The sequence below is a fragment of the Gopherus flavomarginatus genome, chromosome 12 (assembly GCF_025201925.1).
Source record: "Gopherus flavomarginatus isolate rGopFla2 chromosome 12, rGopFla2.mat.asm, whole genome shotgun sequence".
NCBI classification, from domain to species: Eukaryota; Metazoa; Chordata; order Testudines; family Testudinidae; genus Gopherus; species Gopherus flavomarginatus.
The window spans coordinates 45,071,469-45,092,704 of NC_066628.1; the positions used below are offsets into that span (position 1 = coordinate 45,071,469).

Sequence of the window (21,236 nt, forward strand, 5' to 3'; positions counted from 1 at the left end):
AAAAGACATTCCTAATAAGGATGGTATAGGAGTATTTAGGGAGGAAGATAAACTCCATCCTAGGGAGGGAACCACCACCCTGAATTTCTCCTTCTCCTGAACACACTAAACTCAACTCAGCTCTGTAGCATATTTCAGTAAGTGCTTCACTTATTGCCCTACTTCTCCCATAGGCAAAACCCTCATCGACTTCAGTGGGGATTTTGCTTGCAGAAGGAGTTATGAATCAGGCCCCAGAGACGTTAGCAGGGAGGTGGGAGGCAAAAGGGGAAAGGGTTGGATTCAACCTATTAGGACAAGGACAACCTCCTAACAGGCCTTCACTTTACAGTACCGTACAGAGGTGGGGAAGCACACCTGGGCCTTTACAAAATGATCTGGCCATGCCGGACCTTCCTGAAGACCCTTCTTGGCCATGGGGATAACCCCCTTACCAAACTTGCGAGTTCTTTGCAGCACTGGACTATGGGGACTGTTTCTTCTTTACTATCTTTCATGTTTCGTAAGGGAAATTAGACACAGCTCCAGTCTCTGCACTAGTCAGTCTCCAATAGTCATCTCATAAGCTCTTTGTTGTACAGTGGAAGTCAGAATCAAAGCACACCCTGGGCAGCCATCTCAGAAACCAGGGCATGAGAAAGTTAGCTACATCCCAATGTGATTACAAATGGGCCAAAATGTTGTCCTTACTCAAGCAATGCTCCCATTGAACAAGCTTGAGCCAGCAGCTTTACTCATTCCAGACTTAGGCAAACTCCTGAATCAATGCCGGAGTAAAGACTGAGCAAAAGGTAAGGCTCTCAGGCTTTGGCCCTGTGTGATTAGTGTAAACCAGGTGTAGGCAACCTATGGCACGTGTGCTGAAGGCGGCACGCAAGCTGATTTTCAGTGACACTCACACTGCCCAGGTCCTGGCCACCGGTCCGGGGGGCTCTGTATTTTAATTTAATTTTAAATGAAGCTGCTTAAACATTTTAAAAACCTTGTTTACTTTATATACAACAATAGATTAGTTATATATTATAGACTTATAGAAAGAGCCCTTCTAAAAATGTTAAAATATATTACCAGCACGCGAAATCTTAATTTAGAATGAATAAATAAAGACTCGGCACACCACTTCCAAAAGGTTGCCGACCCCTGGTGTAAACTGTCGTCTGCATCTAAAATAATAAGTGAGGAATGGGCAGAGAAGATGAAATGCAAGATCCCATATAATACACACAGTTCCCGATGTAACTGTGATTTCAAAGAGAAAACTTCAGAAGTCAGACCTCTTGCTATCAATTACACATTACTTTTGTGATGTCACCTCTTTGCTCAGCTTGTATTTCAGCATTTCTCCCCCTGATAATGTGAACCATAATTATCTAAATGAACAGCTTCAGTTCTAACACCCCTGGTGAACTGACATGGCTTATCAACAGAACGGGGTCTTTAATCCCTTTGGCCTGTAAAGAAGCACAGAACACACTATTGAGAACATTTCCTCCATGGCAACAAGACTGGTGTTCCAAGAATTAGATTTCCACAATGCCCCTGGGCCTCACTTTGACATCGTCATTGTTCCACAGCACAACCCTCCCAACACACACCAGGGTAGCATAAATAGAGTACATAATATCAACCAATATACAAAAAGGCTATTTGGTAGTTAATTTGTTAAAAAACATATCCTTAAAATCATACGAGCGTGGCTACACACTAATGCTGTATAAATATTTAAATGAATGCCTCTGTAACACTTTACCAGAGCAGCATTCCAAACTGTAGCTAAAATGATACATGTGAATGGAAAGCAAAAGAATATTCTACCATTCAAACTTGTTTAATCTGCCTTTGAAATGGGTTTTTTAGCCCAGCTGCTGAGCATTAGTATGGAAAAGCCATTGGTCCAAATCTGTTCTTGGTGTAATTCTACTAGAGCCAATGGAGTTAAACCACAGGTCGTTTGGTCCTTTTAAGCAAAGTGTAATTTTCTCCCTAGATCGCTACTGAATACAATCGAGAGAGATCCCTGCCGCTGTCAGGAAGGCATGCTGAAGAGGTCATCATATCTCATGTGAATAGCAAGAATGAAAACCAGAGGCTCTGCAGTTTTACCACTTAAAAGAAGTCCCCCCAAGGCTCTCAGCCACACCATTCATCACTAACTGGCCCAAACCTGGCAGCACAACTATTTTGAGTTCAAATCTTCCAGTTTGACAAGCAATCTACCTCTGCTCTACATTACCAGAGAGCTGCCTGTAGGAATTACTTAAAGATACTTATACTTGCTGTGCTTCCCTCCCAAGGCTATTGGGAGGCTTAAGTACAGACACATCTGCAAAGTATGGTCAGATCCTTTGATAGTAAACACTTATAAAAGTACAGTAGAAGGAAGGATGTCCTTGTGGTCACAGCACTGAATGGGGACTAAGGAGATGTTGATTTGGTTCCTCGATTCTGCCACAGCTTGCGTGATCTTGGGCAAGTCAAGTAGGGGCATTTTTTAAAATGGATTCAGGGGCCTAAAATTGGGGATAGGTACTTAGTGGTAGTTTCAAAAGTGCCTAAGTACCTAACTCCCATTGATGTGGACGAAGGGGATGTTTAACTGCCATGGAGACATTGGCTGCAGCCCCAGTTTTGGGACCCTCCTACCTTGTCTAGGCTCCAGCCTGAGCCTGAACATCTACATTGCAGTTAAACAGCCCCTTAGCCCAGCCCCATGAGCCCGAGTCAGCAGGCACAAGCCAGCCTAGGGTGACCAGATGTCCCAATTTTATAGGGACAGTCCCGATTTTTGGGTCTTTTTCTTATATTGGCTCCTATTACCCCCCCGAGCCCCGTCCCAATTTTTCACATTTGCTGTCTGGTCGCCCTTGGCCAGCCACAGGTTTCCCGTTGCAGTGTAGACATATCCTCAGAAGCTACAGAGCCTGGGAAACATACATATAGCTATCAGCTAACTCAGAGGTTCTCAAACTGGGGGTCAGGACCCCTGAGGGGTCGCGAAGTTATTACATGGAGGGGGTCACGAGCTGTCAACTTCCATCCCACACCCTGCTTTGCCTCCAGCATTTATAATGGTGTTAAATATATTAAAAGTGCTTTTAATTTACAAGGGGAGGTTGCACTCAGAGGCTTGCTATGCAAAAGGAGTCACCAGTACAAAAGTTTGAGAATCACTGAGCTAACTGCTCTAAACTTGGATTCTTTCAGTTAAAGACAGAATGGAGCAGCACTTGGTGAGGTGAATTATTGCCTGACTTAGCTGGGCTTACGGGGAGAAGGTTGAGCCCTACAGAGTGGCAGCCTTATAGAGATCCAGGGTTTGGATATTGTATATGCTGATCCCAATCCCTGTACCACTTTAGATACAAGCTATGGACATATGTTTCACCAGCAACCGAGAGGACCAGTCAGCTATTAACCCAAGGGCTGGACTGCTGGTAGCTGGGAACATCCCCAGTGTTTGTTTGTCTGCAGAGATGCTGCAATTTCTCAAGCTCTGAAGGGTCCAGGTGACACACACTACAGACAATGATCACACTATATGGCAATATCACCTCTGAGAGAAGATCAGAGGGGAATGTGTTTTGGTGTTGGAGACTAAAGTACAGAAAATGTTATATTGAAACCTTGCATCTGAATATCTCAAACCAAAACAAAGGGGGAAGATCTGTATAAATTTACACCAGTGGATTTACTGTTTAATAGCTTTTACTTAAAAGTTATTCCTAGTATTCCAAATACTACTTACGATATTTTATACTACTTACAACGTGTTTTGTGTTCATTTTGTTTTACTAGGAAAGTGTACGGTGCTCACGCTCTGAAACTGATGGGGGATGATTCCCATCCATTTACCAAGGTTTTATATACAACAACCCTGGGGTTTAACTCTATGTAATGCTGTTGGAAATGGCCTGAAAAGACTGAACTCTGGCCTGTGCTTCAGCAAAGAGTTAAACTGCGGCGCAGGAAGAAGGAGAGTGTAGAGTCATATCCAATATTGCTGGCACACCTCTCTCCCCACGGCATTCACACAGATTGTTGGGAAACAAATCAGAACATCATTATCTTGTGTATTGCTCTGGATTAAAAGGCTACGTAAACACATTGCAAACAAGCGACCCATTATTTCTGGTTTTATCGAGAACTGGCAAGAAATAGGAACCGCTTACAAATGGAGCTAGTCTGATTACATCAACTTGATGGCTAGACTTTGGACTGTACCAGATGACTGACAGAATAGTTCTAATGTACAGACCTTTCGACATTAAATTTTGGGTCGCTAAATAATATCTTGTCTTTTATCTTTCTAAATAATTTTGTCTTTGATACAAAGCAAGAATTAAGGACTAGATACCAGCCCTTTACAACATCCAGCTGAAGTTAAACAATGAAAAAACCTATAGGTAGAGGTGGGCCTGATCCAAAGTCCTGGATCAAAGGACAAAATCAGTGTCACAGTTCAGGTCCACTGAACCTGTATTTCCCCTTGGTGGCCCAGCAAAGGGCACCCAACCATCAGGCTTCCAGCTCCCCAGCCATTGCCTGTCTTGGGTGGAGACACGTGCCCCTTTCCCTTCTGACTGAGGTGTTTCCAGACTGCACAGTTCCCTATCTTCTTCACTGTGCATTTCCCAGCACAGACAGGTTGCCAAGGACACCGACTGGCTGTCTCTTCAGAGATGGTTAACAGGTGTAAATGCTACAGTCATAAGTACTACGCAACGCCTTACTCATCAGGTGAAAAAGCATTGCAGAGAAAACATATTAAAAACAACGAAAGAACCTACACGCCTTACCAGAGTCCACCACAAGCCTAACATGGGCTCTGGCAGGACCAGGCCTTCAAAACCCCACCCAAGGGACATTCCTTCTGGTTACCAAGGCCATGGCTACATGTACAGCACTGCAGTGGCGGAGCTGTGCAGCCGCAGCACGTTTGGTGAAGATGCTCTATGCTGACCGCCAGCATAATTAAATCACCTCCATGAACAGCAGAAGCTAAGTTGGCAAAAGGCGCTCTCCTGCAGACATAGCGCTGTCCACACACCCCTGAGCAACATGAGTTGGACCAACATAGGCTGTAGTGTAGACACAGTCCAAGTCATCACAGCTTCCGCTTGGAACAAGCACCCAGTCTTATGGGGACTCAGTAGGCCCAGTCCTCCCAACCCTCCCTTAAGGACTGTAGCCCGCCATGGGCCAGGGGTCCTGTCCATGTACTGGATCAGCCTATAATCAGGCTATTTAACCCAAACTCCTTTCTTTGTTGGTCCTGGGAGAATCCAGTCTGAACTAGTATATGTGAACCTCTCCTGGGGGGTGGGGAGAGGTAGCTTAAAAGGGCTGCTAATAGAGGAAGTACATTAGATCCCCCTCCCTATTAGAGACGGTACATATATTGCCACAATAATGCATATACAATTGTATTTTTATTATGATGTACCCCCAAAGGTATTAACACTACTTCAATAAGTATCAGAGGGGTAGCCGTGTTAGTCTGGATCTGTAAAAGCAGCAAAGAATCCTGTGGCACCTTATAGACTAACAGACGTTTTGCCACTACATGCATCTGACGAAGTGGGTATTCACCCACGAAAGCTCATGCTCCAAAATGTCTGTTAGTCTATATGGTGCCACAGGATTCTTTTCTGCTACTTCAGTAAGGTTTAACTCAATTGAATCAGGTGGATCTTGTCAGTCTGTCGCACTCAGGACTCATATTTGAATTTTGCAAAAAGAGCCAATCTTAACCATGGCCAAATGCAACTCTGAGCCTAATCACTCCTGGACTTTGGAGTGTTTGAAACCTAGATTCTACTTCTGTACGTTGAGCCCAGCTCTAATCGTAAGCATCATAGAACTCTAACAATCTGAGATACTACAGTAATAGTGGCCATAAAGGTATGCGAGCGCTTCCCAATCTTTAATGTATTTATCCTCACACCACCCCTGTGAGGTAGGGAAAGGCTATTAACTCCATTTTACAGATGAGAAACTAAGGCACAGGGGCTCAGGTCCTCAAAGGGCATTTAGGTGTCTAGCGTCCATTGATTTTAATGGGGGGGAGCTAAGTGCCTAAACGCCTTTGAGGCTCTGGGCTTAAATGACTTGCCCAAGGTCACACAAGACGTCTATGGTGGAGCAGGGAATTGAAACAGAGCTCCTGGGGCCCAGTCTAAGACTAGACCATGCTTCCTGTCTTATGGCTCTGACAGGGCTACTCCGAAAATACTGAATTCATTCCTGGGCATGAAGATCTCAACAAATTACAGGGAATTCAGAGAAGAAGAATAAAATACCTAATTTTCATCCCTAGAGCTCAAAGCACTTTCCATTACCGCCACCTGGCGGAGGGGAAAGAGCAGTGAAATAGCTTGCCCAGGTCAGCCAGCGGGCCAGCTGCAGAACCAGGAGTAGAACCCAGAGAAGAGCAACTAAAACAATGAAAGGGGGGGAGGGCCAACCAATTTATAAGAACTAAAAATATTCACATCCTGGCTAAGTGCAAAGTATAAGCAACAAAGAGCTATTTAGTAGTACTCCAAAGGGACCTAACTAGGAATAATGGGGTGAAATTAAGATAAGGAAAATTTTGGCCATATTTAAAAAAAAAGAAATCTTTGTAATGGTGAGATTAAACTGTGGAATAGTCTCTTCAAAAAAGATAGTGGAAGCTCCATCTCGTGGGCAATCTAACTAGCAGCCTTCACAATCGACGCACTGGCTGGACTATTCCTCCACAGCCAGGATTATGAGCTAGATTACATGTGTTTTCTAGCTTTAATGTCTATGATGCTGATGCTTTCAGAAAAACCCAGTTATCAGTGGACTACAGGGAGGGGCAACAAACGTAACCCACTGTACTATGATAAAAATGTTTAACTACCCATTCAGCTTTCCATTAACCCATGCACCTGGACGTTAACTAACACCAAAGAATATGCCCAGTGAGTGTAACAGAAAACATTTTTATGTAAGAGGAGGTGAACGTCACTAAAAATCAGAGCGCCTTTGTGCGGCATGCCAAACTACTGAAGCGAAAAAATGTCTTCACTGAAAGGGCTCAGATGGGACCATGTTTCAGTGCACAGCTCCAGGAAAAACTCCGATGATAAATGTGAGCTTGTTATCATTGCTTTCCAGTGGGAAGCGAAGCCGGAAGGGGAAGTGGGAAGGAGCAGGCTGGCTAATTGAAGCTTACATTTTCATCCAAGCACTGCATTTTAATGATAAACTGGTGGTAGCACAAGTGTCGCTTAGTTCGCATCCAGGTTTAAGCATGCATATGTGTAAAAAAAGTCAATTATTAATTCAGTATTGTGATCATGTTCATTAGCCTACACGATGTCTTCCAGTTACCTGCCTAATGACATGTTGATTCTAATGCCTCTATTAATATAGGGCTTAAACACACATTTAGGGCCAAATTCTGTGCCAGCTGGCCACCAAAACAGGTGCAAATTAGTGCTATAAAAGCAATACAACCATGTGGCCATATTTTAGCCATCTGCAGCCACTTCCACAGCCCTCCCAGTGCAGGTTATTCCTGTTGGTACTGCCCCAGAATGCCCCTCTGTATCTTCATCTGTAGCATAGTTGCTCTACAGATTTGGGTCCTCATCCTGAAAAGACTTACACATCTGCTCAATTTTATGCATGTGAGCAGTCCTATTGATCCTGCAGAGCTAAGCATGTGCTGACTTTTTGCAGAATCGGGGCCTTAGAGAGGATCTGGAATCCAGGTGGACTATTTCTGGCCTCTATTTCCTTCTCTAGAGGGTTCTGCTGTGCCCAAAGACTCTGTTTCCAGCCAGGATTTCACCCTTTAGATACCAAGATGAACGGGAAAGGGTCACTGGAAATTGGCTACAGCTAGCTACAAAGTCAGTTTTGAAAAATCAGGACAAGATCTCAAATCAAAATAAGGGAAAGAGGTGTAGAAAGCAGATTTTCAGAGTAAATCTCTTTCAATCACATTGGATAGATCAACAAGGGCAGCTGCTTTTTAATTTGTTTGATATCAGAATTGATATCAAAATATAAATTAGACTTCCCATTAATAAAAAAATATGAAGTAGTAGGTACCAACCGAATCTTCTGAGTGATTATCATTAGAAAATGTACTCTGATTACAGTCTTTGTTATTACTAGTGTATGGTCCATATTTTACATAGCGCCTTTCATCTTACAGGATGCTAAAGCACTTTGCAAACAGTATGCATCTGCTACCACTGAAAAAGTAGTACAGCACACCAGCGAGGGGTGCAGTGCATAGCACAACAGAGGGGAAATGCTGTCTAGTGACAGGGCAAACACACTAATGAAAAGTGCCACAGGATCTTTAATTCACATATGGAACAGATAGAGCCTTAGATTTTAAGGGCTCAGGTAACATTTCCAAAGGCTCCTAGGTCACTTGTGTGCTTAAGTCCCATTGGTGTTCAAATAAAAGTCACTTTTGAAAATAGGTTCCTAAGTCACTTAAATACTTTGAAAATTTTACTCCCTTCTCTCATACTCCCTGTTACTATAAATACCTGAGCACTCAATCTATGCTCAGATTAGATCCAGTAGAATCTCTATTTTACAAACTCACTGTGGGCTGAGGAGTTCATAAAACTGAGAACCTCATAAAATGGAACATCTCAAAATTATGGTTGGTATAGTGCATAAGTTGAAGTATGGTGCACTGCATCACTTTCTTCTTCCTTCAAAGCGTGCAAAATGATTTCTAATGCACATAAGCCATCATCAGAATGTGAAAGGATGTCTCCTTGTTCTTCATTGACATCACTTTAGTTATGTCATTTTTTTCTTTTGGGGAAAATGATTCATATACATTTGTAAGATTAGTGCTCCTACAATTATGGGTCCACTGGACTACAGAAGGGTGAACAGCTGAGTCTCACAGGCCAAGATTTGAAGCTGAGGTAGCAAGAAGTCACTCCCAATCTGTTACTTAGACTACTGAATTAATATTCTTTATATTATGAATTTTATATGCTGTGTGTGTGATAATATTCCTTATTATTATGGTTGCCTAATACTTCCCATTACAAAACCCTCTTTTTAGTTGCTTATAACCTTGCCAAATTTTAATCATTTGGGCTGAAATTTTTTATATTGGGTGTCTTCTTTGGGCTGAATTTTATTTGGAAAATGTCAGCCAAAATGGTTCAGTCATTTTTGAGAATGAGGCTAGGGAAAAATACATTGTTTTGTAATGTTAAATACCTGATTATGACCTTTTCTTTTACAAGCTCCATTGGCCCCATGCTTTGAAAAAGGGACTTGAAATTTGGCAAGGGAGTGACTTTTGGATCAGGGATGTGTCTTTTTGCTGTTCCTATGAAAATCCTCCAAAATGTGTCCAGCTTATTAAAAATAAAAAACCCCTCAGCTTTCACATGTTCAGTAGAGACTTAGATTTTAGCTAAAATCTCCAAAGATTCTGTGCACAATAGGCATGCTCAGGCCTCTACTACATCTCCAGAGAGCAACTGAGCATGCTCTATCTCCTGATAGCTCCTAGGAGTGGCTGGACTGTGCATGTGCTATCCCCAAAGGGTTGCTGGGCAAACAGGGGACAAGAAGCCAGCACTATCACTGGGCAGAAGGGGGGTCACACTTGGGGAGAATGGGCAGAAGACTCAGTGCTCACTAGGGCACACTCCCCTCCACAGCCTGGAATAGGTCCCTGAGTCTCACCATTCATCTGTTGTCAGCAAATACCCAGGAAACCCACCAGCAAAGTGTCCTATGTGCTGATTCACATAGAGGATAACAACCTACTACTGTTATCAGTTATTCAAGTGACAGAGGTCTCTGCAGTAGTGCTAATGGTTCCAACCATGCTGATGACCCATGTGGGTGTCAGTATGAAGGCAACCTTACTTCTGGCATATTCTAACTTTTGATTGTTTGACTTCACAAACTTAATAATGTTTTAAAATCATTTTATGCATGTTATATACAGTATAATTCCAGTTTTGTAAATTCTCTTTATCCAAAAATCCTAGTTATCCAAATCCGCAGTATGTCCCCCATGTAGCGCTATGTTGGATCACAAATAGCAAAATAGCACTTCGGTTTATCCAAATGCCAAGTTATTAAAAAGTTTTCAGTGTTCCCCAGGCAATACAGACAACCAGAAATGTACTATATACACATTCCTACAGACATGCGTATACACACACACACACCCTTTATACACATGTTATTGATATTAGTTACATAGCACTAAAAGTGTACAAAGGAATTTTACAAATAGGAGCTGGCCCAACTCCAGAGAGCTTGCAATCTCACTAGAGGATGTACAGCTGAATGTTTGAGGAGGAGAGATGACAAAAAGCAAGGTAATTCTCACACAAAATTATCCAGAATTTTTTGATTATAGCAATCAACATTATTTGCTGAGCTATAAAATAGGTATATTTGAAATGTTTTAGATTTGATTTCAGTTAGGCATTGCTCCTCCAGGCAATATTCTGTTTCAAGTCATAACTGTGACATGTCCTGGTTTCTATTTAATGCCTCACAGTAACCATACATAAACTGTGCCTTTGGGAAACAAATAAGGCAGAATAAACAGTCTAAACCTCATTAAACATCAAAATTTGGGACAAGAGAAAATGTTCAGTCATCCATATTCAATACTAAAATGAGTTATTTAGGGAATAAGAACAGATGAAAACTGATCTGAAATCTCCTGTATTAAACCAGGCAATGGTTTAAAAAGAGTTACTATCTAACACTGGAAAAAAATGAGTATGAACTGAGAATGGAGCTTCGCTCAATAGAGAATATTTTCTTCTCCTGAATATCTTTGAAATATTCAGCATTATTGACTTAATGGGATCAGCTAAAGGAGAAACATTCAAACGGCATAAGCCAGTGGCACAAACCAAGATAGCAATTAAATGGGAGAATACCCAAAAAACAATAATAAACGGGATTAATTTAAACCAAGACTGACAACCCGCGAGAAAATGTAATTTTTTCATAATAGTTCCTCTCTTCCTTTGTCTTATGCTTCCTGTCCTCCAACCGTCATGACAACATGTTTATGTTACCACTGGATCCTTTAGATATATAATTAGATACATGGTAACTTTGATTTATTTTGAAGAATGTGAAGTATTATTTAAAAGTAAACATAAACACACTGGAGACAAAGTGAAAGAGGTGGAGAAAATAGATGCGTGTAAGTAAGGCATAAGACCAACCTTCAATAACTTTGTGATCAGAACTTTTTTGGTTGCCAGAGAAGAGAACAAGGAGGCTTGAGAATAGAGAGAAACTACAGATCCTTGGATTTCTACCTGGGGCAGAATGTTCAGTCTTTGTTGGTTTGTGTCATGAAAGAATATTGCAGTCACCGAAAGTTAATTTTGAAGATACCTTTTTTACAGAGGAAAAGTTATCACGCATGAACAAGAAGAAGTAACAAGGCAGGGCTGAACAATGATGCTTGTATTACCACACACTGTCAGATGGCCAGATTCACTGGAAGGGTAAGTGGATAAAACTTCTTTGAATTTGATCCAAAGTCTATTAAAACTGGCAAAATAAACAAATAAATAAAACAAAACAACCAGAAATCCACTCTGATGGGAAATCACTTTGAAGGTCCACCTAGGCCCAGCAAAAGTTACTTACCAATGTGTGGAAAGCTATTATGAAAGAATATATGGACAGAAGCCATTCTCTCCTTTGAAACTCTAAGTGTCTTCTATCAAGGTAAAACAAAGAGATGTATTTTGGGAGAGGAGAACAAATGACTAGGACAAATAAAGAAAATGCAGGTCAGGGAGACCTAGAAAATGAAGAGACTGGACTAAATCAATCATGTTTTGACAAACCAAAATGTGCATAAAAAGACAGACACGTTGGCACAAGGTAGAAAACGTGAGCCAGTGAAAAGACAGAGAAGACACAGTACTGTATTTGGAAATGAAATTCTTTTTGATTGCGCTTCAGTTGTTCATTGACGTCAGTGGAAGATGAGGGAGCTCAATACTTAACAGCTAGGGGTCCTGTGAGCAGATAGACTTACTTATTATTACAGAGCCTGTGCTGTTCTTCAACTATTGCTTACATGTAAAAGTTCCTGGGCAAGATTCATTGAAACACTCCAGCTGCTTTGTGCTATGATGATTGAAATGGCTGTTTAAACTTGGGTTACAGCTGCCTTGTGTTGCTGGAGTGGAGCAAAGTAACCAGATCAGATGAGTGATAAAATAATGTTTTTTTCTGTACAGCACTTATAAATATGTTTCAGTTTCTCGGCTATACTGACAGGTGTGTATTTAGCGGTCCATATTTCACTCTTCAGTACAGATTGTTATAGTGTGATGTATACAACCGAACACCCTCCCTCCCCCCACAAATTCTGAGCTCAGTTAGACTGGACAGAAGCTGGGCAACCGAACCCCTGCTGTATGGTGATTGGAGGTGAGGGCTCTGTATGGCAGCGTCTCTGTGTAGCTGTGTTCTCATTGGTACAGCTTGAAGGAAATTAACTGCCACATTTTATATAACACATTCCCAAAGAATTTTAAAGGTTTGTCCGAGTAGTCCATTATGAAAATGCAATAAATAAAATTCACCACGACACAATTTCTACTGTGCGCCCCTAAGAGTTGTCTCACATACCCTCTCTCGCCCTCCTCCCCCCACAGGGATATGCATACCACAGCTTGGGAACTCCTGAAGACTGACCTGAAACTTTTACTACCAAGGCACATTAATATAATATTTACCATTTTATAGGACACTATGCAAAGAAAATACTTAATTCACCTATACTGTGTGCATACCTTTGCTGAGTAACTGTATAATCTTATTGCCTATCTTTCCCCACCACCTCTTCCCTGTTGTTATTGTGTTACGGCAGCATCTAGAAGTCTAAATTCAGATTGGGGACCCACTGTACTAGATGATGTACAAACACAGAAGGCATGTCTCCACTTACTGGTGGATCAACCCTGCAGCCATCGATCAACTGGGGGTTGATTTATTGGGTCTAGATAGCTAAATCGCCCGCCAATCACTCTCCCGTCAACTCCAGAACGAGAAGGATAAAGTAAGTCAACAAAAGAGTTTCTCCAGTTGACAGCAATAAGTCAACCTCAGGTACATTGACTCCAGCTATGTTATTCACATAGCTGGAGTTGCGTAACGTAGGTTGACTTAACCCAATAGTGTAGACCTGTTCAGAGTAATAGAATTATAGAATCATAGACTTTAAGGTCAGAAGGGACTATTACGATTGTCTAGTCTGACCTCCTGGACAAGCAGGCCACAGAATCTCACCCATCCACTCCTGTATCAAACCCCTAAACTATGTCTGAGCTATTGAAGTCCTCAAATCATGGTTTAAAGACTTCAGGGTGCAGAGAATCCACCAGCAATAAACTGTCCCTGCCCTAAAGACCTTATGATCTAAACAGACAAGACAGACAAAAGTTAGGGATAAAAAAATTATTATCCCTGATGTACAGATGGGGAACTGAGGCACAGAAAGATTAAATGACTTTCCCAAGGTTATATAGGAAATTAACAAATTTCTGGATTGTAGAACCTAGATCACCTGAATCCCAGTCCAATGCCTTAATCATGAGACCATCCTTTCTCCCGCTGCTCTGTTTGCCTTTTTATTGTCTCATGTATGAAAGTAGCTGGTCAGCTCTTTGGCAAGCAGACCATGTATGAGTCGTCTCTCCTGTCAAGCACCTAGCAGACTTTTGGGTGATGAAAGATAGCGATAATTGGCCTCAATTGCAGTTGAAGGCATAGGTTCAGCCATTGGGTTGAGGGGATGAAGGGAAGGAGATGAGAAGGAGAAGTCACTGGCCATTTCTTGCTGCCTTTATTGATGTAAAGCTTGCTGTGGTTCTAGAATGGATACACACTCACGTCTACTCCCCCACCCTCCAAGTTTTTTATGTGCTTTATGGTGCTCAGCATCTTGCAAGATACAGCCCAAAGTCAGTGTTTAACCTATGCAGCTCACACTGTATAACAGCAGAAAGAGTCCATCTAGTTAAGCTTTCTTATGCCAGTCATGTGTCCTTTCTGACTGACCCATCCAGAGTGGCTTTCCTAGCCACTGCCTTACCATATATAACATAGATTAGTACAGCAAGTGTGATCAGCATCACATAAGAAACAAACAGTCTTTTGCAATTGTGTAACCCATGTCACTGAGCCATATGTAGGACCAGAAGAATATAGGTCCATATTTGCCTGCATTCTCAGTTCCTGTTTAGATTGCTCCCATCACAAAATACCCTGCATATAGCTATATCACACACACCCCTCTATGACTGTCTACCGTATACATTATATATACCACACCAGCACAATCTGTAGTCAACCTACTATGTATATTTTGTTGTGCCCTTGACTCTTCCCACATATTATATTCTGAAACTATTAAGTAAAATGAATATTATCCACATTACCTCTTCCACTGATGAAAAAAATGTTAACATCTGGATTACAGATATGCTTTCATTGGTTTATGGTCTTCGGGGACTGTCACTAATGCACAGAACATCCTTGGGTTCTTGGTTTTGCACTGGGATATCTGACTTCCTGAAAGCTATGTAAAGAAATCCTGTGTAACCTGATACTCCTTATTGGCTATGTACCTGAATGAAGAGGGTAAATTAATCCATCAACGAATAAGTCACATATGCAATAAATTGACTCCCAAGCTACATGTTTCATACAGCAATGTAGGAAAAATAGATGTTGTGCTAAATCCATGCTGTATTTTGAGATCTGCCATTGAAAATGATGAAGGAAGTGCATGTAGAGACCCTCGTTTTTTAAAAGAACAGATCAAGCCTTTAGTATAGGTTCTGTTAGCAGCTTGTCTAACACAGTTTTTCCCAGTTTTTAAAGACCCACAGTGTGATGATCTGAGGTCAGAAATTAGAAGAGATTTAAACTCTGTTTCCAAACAAGTCGCTTTAAGATCAGAAACTCTATTTAGCAAGCAAAATGCCATAAATAGAAAAATTAGCTTAAAAAGTCTGTCAAAAATAATTCATCCAGCATCTGGCAAATTCCTACTGCACAAGTACTACAAGGATAATACTGGATTCATAAGAACCATGTTTAAAACTGATCCATGCAGCACAAATTCTTTAACATCATGAAGGGAAAGTGATGTGTTTTAATCATAAGCAAAAAAAAGGGGGAATCAGAAGAATGCATGGACTGGAAGAGAATGAAGATCTGGGCTGATTCTTAGAGCCCTGCTCAAGTGTGTTTTGTTTTAAAACATTCGGTGCTAAATGGTCAAGCCTCAGCTCTACCTACAGAATATGTACTGTGCCCAAGAAATAGTTCATTGCACACCCATAAGTACTGCATGATACATTCACTCATCTTTGTGTTTTCCACATAGAGCTATCTACTTGCACAGCATGAGTATAGGCTCATATGAACAGAGCATTTTGAGATGGAAACATGTTAATGATTTACTTGTTTCAGTAAGAACCATGAATTTGCTCTTATAGTATTCACCTTGGATAGTAACTTCCTTTTAAGTGCTTGCCTCAAACATTGGACAAGCAAATTTTCTCTTGTTTTCAAGGATGTCCACAGAAGCAGAACATGTCACAAATACCCAAGTGAATGTGCATTCATCCATGCCAGATGTGTTGCATATAATTGTGCAAATAGGCATTTGTGCAAATGCTTGAGCCATAAGTGATTCGCTCGTGCTTTTCTCCTGTTTATAAATGTGTCAGCCATCCAGTCAAGGAGCACAAACAATACCCATGTGAATTCAGTGACCAATCAGACAACACAAACGGCAAATTACAAAACAGTGACTATTCAAAGCAACAGTCACTGCAAATAGTTCAGGGGTAATCCATACACTCAAATGTTTAATAAAATACTCTTTGAATAATTTCAAACAACAAATAAATTTTCCATTTTCCTACCTTAATGTCATAGGGCCCAGCCTTGTAAACATTGGGAATAGTGCCGTCTACTGTGAATAGTTCTATTGACTAGAGTATGACTATTTCAGGGAAGGATATGGTGGTGGTTTTAAAACATACCACAATTTTTCTAGGTTAGGTTTCGATACACACATCCAACCAGGTGGTACTGGACATATACCATATTAGTAGAAGCTACAGAAAAATTATGTGGAGCTGTATGGTTCTCTAACTTAGCTTATCTTGGTTTCAGTGGGGCTATTTGTAGTAGGAAGCTTTACACCTGGTAGTGTTTGCAGAATTGACCTCTCAGGGCAGATGCTCAATTGCCATAAACCATCACAGTTCCATTATGGAGCTATGATAAGTTACATCACTTAAAGATCTGTCCCCCTAGACTGTAACCATATAGTTTAAAAAGAGATCACAGTTATGGGCTACTGTTATGGGTCTGCCTTCTACAGATTATGCAGGTTCTAGACCATTACCCTAAGATCAGTAAAAGAGGCATGAAGCTACAATTTCTACTATAAGTATATGAACATTACCACTGGGGAATTTTTTAACAGTTTGTTATTTAAGAATGGATAAATTAGATATACATATTAAATTGTCAGAGCTGCAGAGACCACCAGAAAGATTGTTGTGAGAACCCCTAAAGCCTTCTAAGACCTAGTGAACCTCCAACTTCCACCCCTGAAAGAAAGAAGATAAAAAGACCAAAAGTGTGTATTAATTGACCAGAAACTAAACTAATTTTGCACAAGTGTTATTTTAGTGTGACTGCAATCCATAGAACTGATTTGGACAACAAGATTTCAGCCCAAACAGAATCCCAACCAAAAAAGAGAATTTGCAAGAGCCCTAAATTGTATTTATCTACTGGTTGTGGATTTATTAAACAATGTGGAAAAGAGGAAAACACTAAAGACTGCCTACAGCTCAGAGAAGGCACTATCTTTGTCTATGTGTTTCAACATTTTCTCTTTGAAAATTTGGAATGTTCTGAGTTTTGATATGTAACAGTTTGAAATCAAGAGTGTACATTTTAACAGAAAAAAGATTAAAAATATTTTAATGGACAATTTCAACTGACCTGAAATACACTCACATCTAACACTTTATTCATGCCAGTATCTATTTAAGAGGTTGTTTAACAAATTTTCAGCTTATGAATGTTTATGTCTTAGATCTGTCACTGAGATAAGACTCAGGTGGTGTTAAACCCAGAAAAATAAACAAAGTGGCTTTTTATAGCGATTATTAAACAAATAAGCAAAAAAAAAAAACCCATAAAACCAGCATTCTAAAAATGGGTCTTCAAACCAGACTAATTAAATTAAACATAAACATTCATAACCTGAAAATGTTTTCCCACTGTCGGCCTCATCAGAATTTTAAGTATTATATTATGACTTTAATAAAAGAACCATGCATGCAAACTGATTAGCTCAGATTGTCACTCATGTTTACTTGGAAATCTTTTTTAACATTCCTTCATTATTTTTTAAAACATCAAAAACCTACACTACTGAAACCAAGGTGCCATGATGTGATTTTAAACTTTGATATTTTCATGGACCTGTACAATATATTTTCAAAGACAGTGTTCGAGAAGAGTGAATAATTTGCAATGAATTATTTATTTGATGAATGTAGCCTCTCTTTCTGTCCATGAACAGATATCAATTTTCTCAGATTTATTCGTTCTTTGAATTTGACAAATAATTTTCAGATTTTTTTACTTTGTGGTATGTTCATGAATATTTGAATGTCAATCAATGTTGCTTCATTGAGATTGGTTAGATAAGTCACATGGCATCTGTTCGGGTCCCTGAATAGATGATTGTTCAAACTCCAACAACCCAATTTCTTCTATATGTGACTTTGCAGGTGCAAATACTTGTGCAAGTAAAATTTGATTGCTCACCTCTTCAAAGCAAAAAGGGACCACAGTGTGAACAATGTAGACAAATATTAGCGGACGTTTATCTGCAATATTTGCCCAGCTCTCAACATATTACTAGACACTTTAGTTTTTCACAAAGAAGCTGATCTAGGTCCAATTGAAGTCAATGGTTTCAAGGGAAGCACGATTAGGCATCTAATTATGAGATTCTTTAAGATCAAGGTGAAATCTTGGCTCCACTTAAATCAATGGCAAAAATCCCATTGAGTCCAGCAAAGGCAGGATTTTACCCCAGATGACGGCCCCACTCCTGCAAACTGTGCTGAGCAACTCTTGATGGATGCTGAGGAACCTACTCTTCCAATGAACATAGAGCCTGGAGGTCAGAAGACCAAACTTGGCCAGGACCTCAAAATGCGGCCCAATGATTTTCAAGGGGCGTTAAGGATGCTCAGCCCCTTCTAAAATAATCTCAGCATCGCTCAGGCTCAGACCCACATTTTCTAGATGTAATTTAAAAAAATCAGCTCACGTGTTGGGATCCTTTAAGGAATTGCAAAGCAAAGGATCTGTATTTCCAATAAAAGCAGGGCAGGTTTCAACAGGCTGTGATTCTTCCATGTTTTGACTGAAAAGCATTTTTCTTCTGAGGCTATGATGGATATGCAACATATTGCCTAGGTAATATTCATCAGGTAGCAAAGCGGGCCCCTGCCAGAGAAAAACTATCTTCCCACGGAACCTTTTACATCAGGAGCGGAGCGGAGAAGATCACAACAGGTTAACAGCGCTTCTAGGATGCCACAACTAAGAAAACAAAATCTACACGGTAATAACTGCCCCTCTCTGAATTATCGCTGGTCCCGTCTGGTTGTTGGTAAAGTTTCCCTTCTCCACAACCTGCCTAGGCACCAGGCAGAGTGGAGATTTCAGCGCCACAGCAGCCCGGCTCCCCTTGCCAGCACCTGAGTTCCTGGTGCGCCTGGATCCCCCTCGGCCGGCTTCCTTCCCCACTGCCAGGTGCTCAGGGCGCTTGGCTGCCAGGAGCTGCTTCCTTTCGGGGGGGCTTTCCCAGTCTGTGGCGCTAACCCCCCAGCCCCGAACAGCTCCGCGCCACGTTACTAAAACAACGAGCCGAATTGGCAGAGAAGCTACTGTGGCGGGAGCGGGGACGAGACGTCCTGACCCCTTTGTGGGGTTTAGCTTGTAACTGGGGAGCAGGGGGGGTCTTGTAAGTCTGATTCAGATCCCATTGTTTAGACGGTGCAGCCCCGCAGGGCAGGGACCCTGTCTCTGGGCGTTTGCTGAGCACACACTGCAGGGGCTGCAGTAGTGGTCCGCGGGATCTGTCCTAAGAGAAACTAGGACCCCCCGCCCCATACCCACACACACCCCCGCAAGCTGAACGGGCAGGTCCCACCACACCAGCCTGGCGCCCGGCCGCGCCGCGCCTTTCTCCCAGCGGCATCAGCCAGTGTGTTTGCCCAGGAGCGCGGGCAGAGAGCGGGGCTCGGAGAGGGCAGCTACCCTGGGCAAGGCATCCCCAGCCGAGGTTCGGTTCCCATAGCAATCGCTGAGAGACCGGTTGCCAAGGCAACCACCTCCTCCTCCTCCTCCTGGACCCAGGGACCGAGGCGGAGAGTCCGGCCACGTCTAGGGTCTGGCTGGCCGGGGCAGAGCCCAGCGAGGGACCCAGCCTGGACCGGCAAGTAACTTTTCTGCATCTTTGCTTCCTTCCCCGCGCTCTCCCCCAGCCAACCCCCCAGGCCGGGCCCTACCTTCCAGGCAGCAGATCCGCCAGAGCCCGGAGTGCGTGAGGTCCCCCTTCGCCCGGCGGGGCTGGCTCTGGCTCTGCGGCTCCTCCATGCTGAGGTTGGTCCCGTTGCAGATGTGGGCGCTGGAGTAGAGCCAGTAGTCGGTGCCGATGGCGATGGCCATGAGGCTGAAGGCGGCGAAGGCTCCCACCGTGGTCAGCAGCATCTGGACCCCCCGGTCACACCACACCATGGTGCTTCATAGCCCCCCGCGCCGGCTCAGGGGGCAGCAATGGACCGAGGCAAGGCGCTGCCTTCCCCCTACCAGCACTGTCCGCCCGCCGCTGCTTCCCCCGCCTGCCATCCACCCGGCGCGGGGAGAGGCAGCCCGGGCATGCCGGGGGGCGGGGGGGGGGAAATGCCCCAAGTCTCCCTGGGGAGGGGCTGGCCTCCTCCCCGGAGCCCGGCGGGAGAAGCTAGATCCCGCGCCTTCCCAACCCCTCTTGAGCCGCTGCGTGCCCAGGGTCCCCTCTCCAGCATTCACCAGCCATGCCTCCCCCTGCCCAAACTCCGAGCAGCAGCTAGCTGAGCAAGCGGAGGGCGCTTCGGCGGCGGCGGAGGCTCCGCCTCTCCTCGCTGGACCACTAGGTAATTCTCAGGCTGGGGCGGGGGCGCAGACCGAGCTTGGCCACGCACCAGGGAGGAAGCCCCAGTCCAGCTCCTGGGGTCTGATCAGGCCCCCTCGGTGCTGCGGGAGAGGCTTTGTGGAAGCTGGGTGCCCCCTGCCTGGAGCATTCGCCCTCCCCTGCAGGCGCCTGTCCCTGCCTAACTTGGTGGAGGTCCTCAGTCCTCCCCGCAAGCCTGCTATTCATGGGCTGTGTATGTGGAAAGAGAACGAGAGTGACACCCTCCCTCGTCCCCCAACATCATCTCCTGGTGGGCAGAGGTGGAGGAAGGGAAGTGCATGCCTAGGGATCCACTCCCTGAGCCAGGGAGAGGGAAGGAGCCTATCCTCTGGGCGAAGGAAGTGGGGAGAGATGTGCAGGGAATACCTGGGAAGATAGTGGCTAGGGGATACAGTCCCCTGGGATCCTGTTTCTCGGGGAGAGAAGATGGGTGGGGAAAGCACCATAGGTCAGGAATCTCTGTCTCTCTGCTGCCTTGCCCCCAAGGAGGGAGAAGATGAAGAGGAGAAAATCCATTCTCCTGCCAGGGGGAGAAGAGCGGAAGAGGCACCTCCACCCAGGGACAAGAGTCCAACCAGGGAGAGAAAAGACAACACTTTCTTGGAGCAGAAGAGTGTTAAAAAGGGGGCACCCACAGCTGGTATCCACATCCCGGGGGAGGGAAGATGGGAGCTGTAGGGGTGGAAATGCCCAGATCTCAGTGTAGCAACCCTGCCAATATCTGGATCTGACACCTCAATCCTGCTGGATCCAGCTAGGTTTTGGTCCCAACCCCTCAAATTCCAATGCCTAACCAGAGAATAGGTTTGGCTGCTCCCAGTGTACCAAAAATATCTGGACCCCCAAGCCATCCCAGCACAGAAGTGACACATTTTCACTGCCTCAGTAGAGAACAAGTTTTGCCGCTCCTACCAAGCCTTAAAAA

General features: G+C 43.3%; 1 protein-coding gene across 1 annotated transcript in view; it reads right to left on the reverse strand.

Moving 5' to 3' along the window:
* The window catches only part of CACNG4 (calcium voltage-gated channel auxiliary subunit gamma 4), a 62,208-nt gene extending 42,031 nt beyond the window's left edge, over positions 1-20,177 (reverse strand). The window contains exon 1 of the mRNA XM_050920670.1: positions 19,650-20,177. Within this exon, the coding sequence (XP_050776627.1) occupies positions 19,650-19,878 (229 nt within the window). The 5' untranslated portion in view covers positions 19,879-20,177. The remainder of the gene's footprint in view (positions 1-19,649) is intronic.
* Between the last annotated feature and the right edge of the window lie 1,059 nt (positions 20,178-21,236).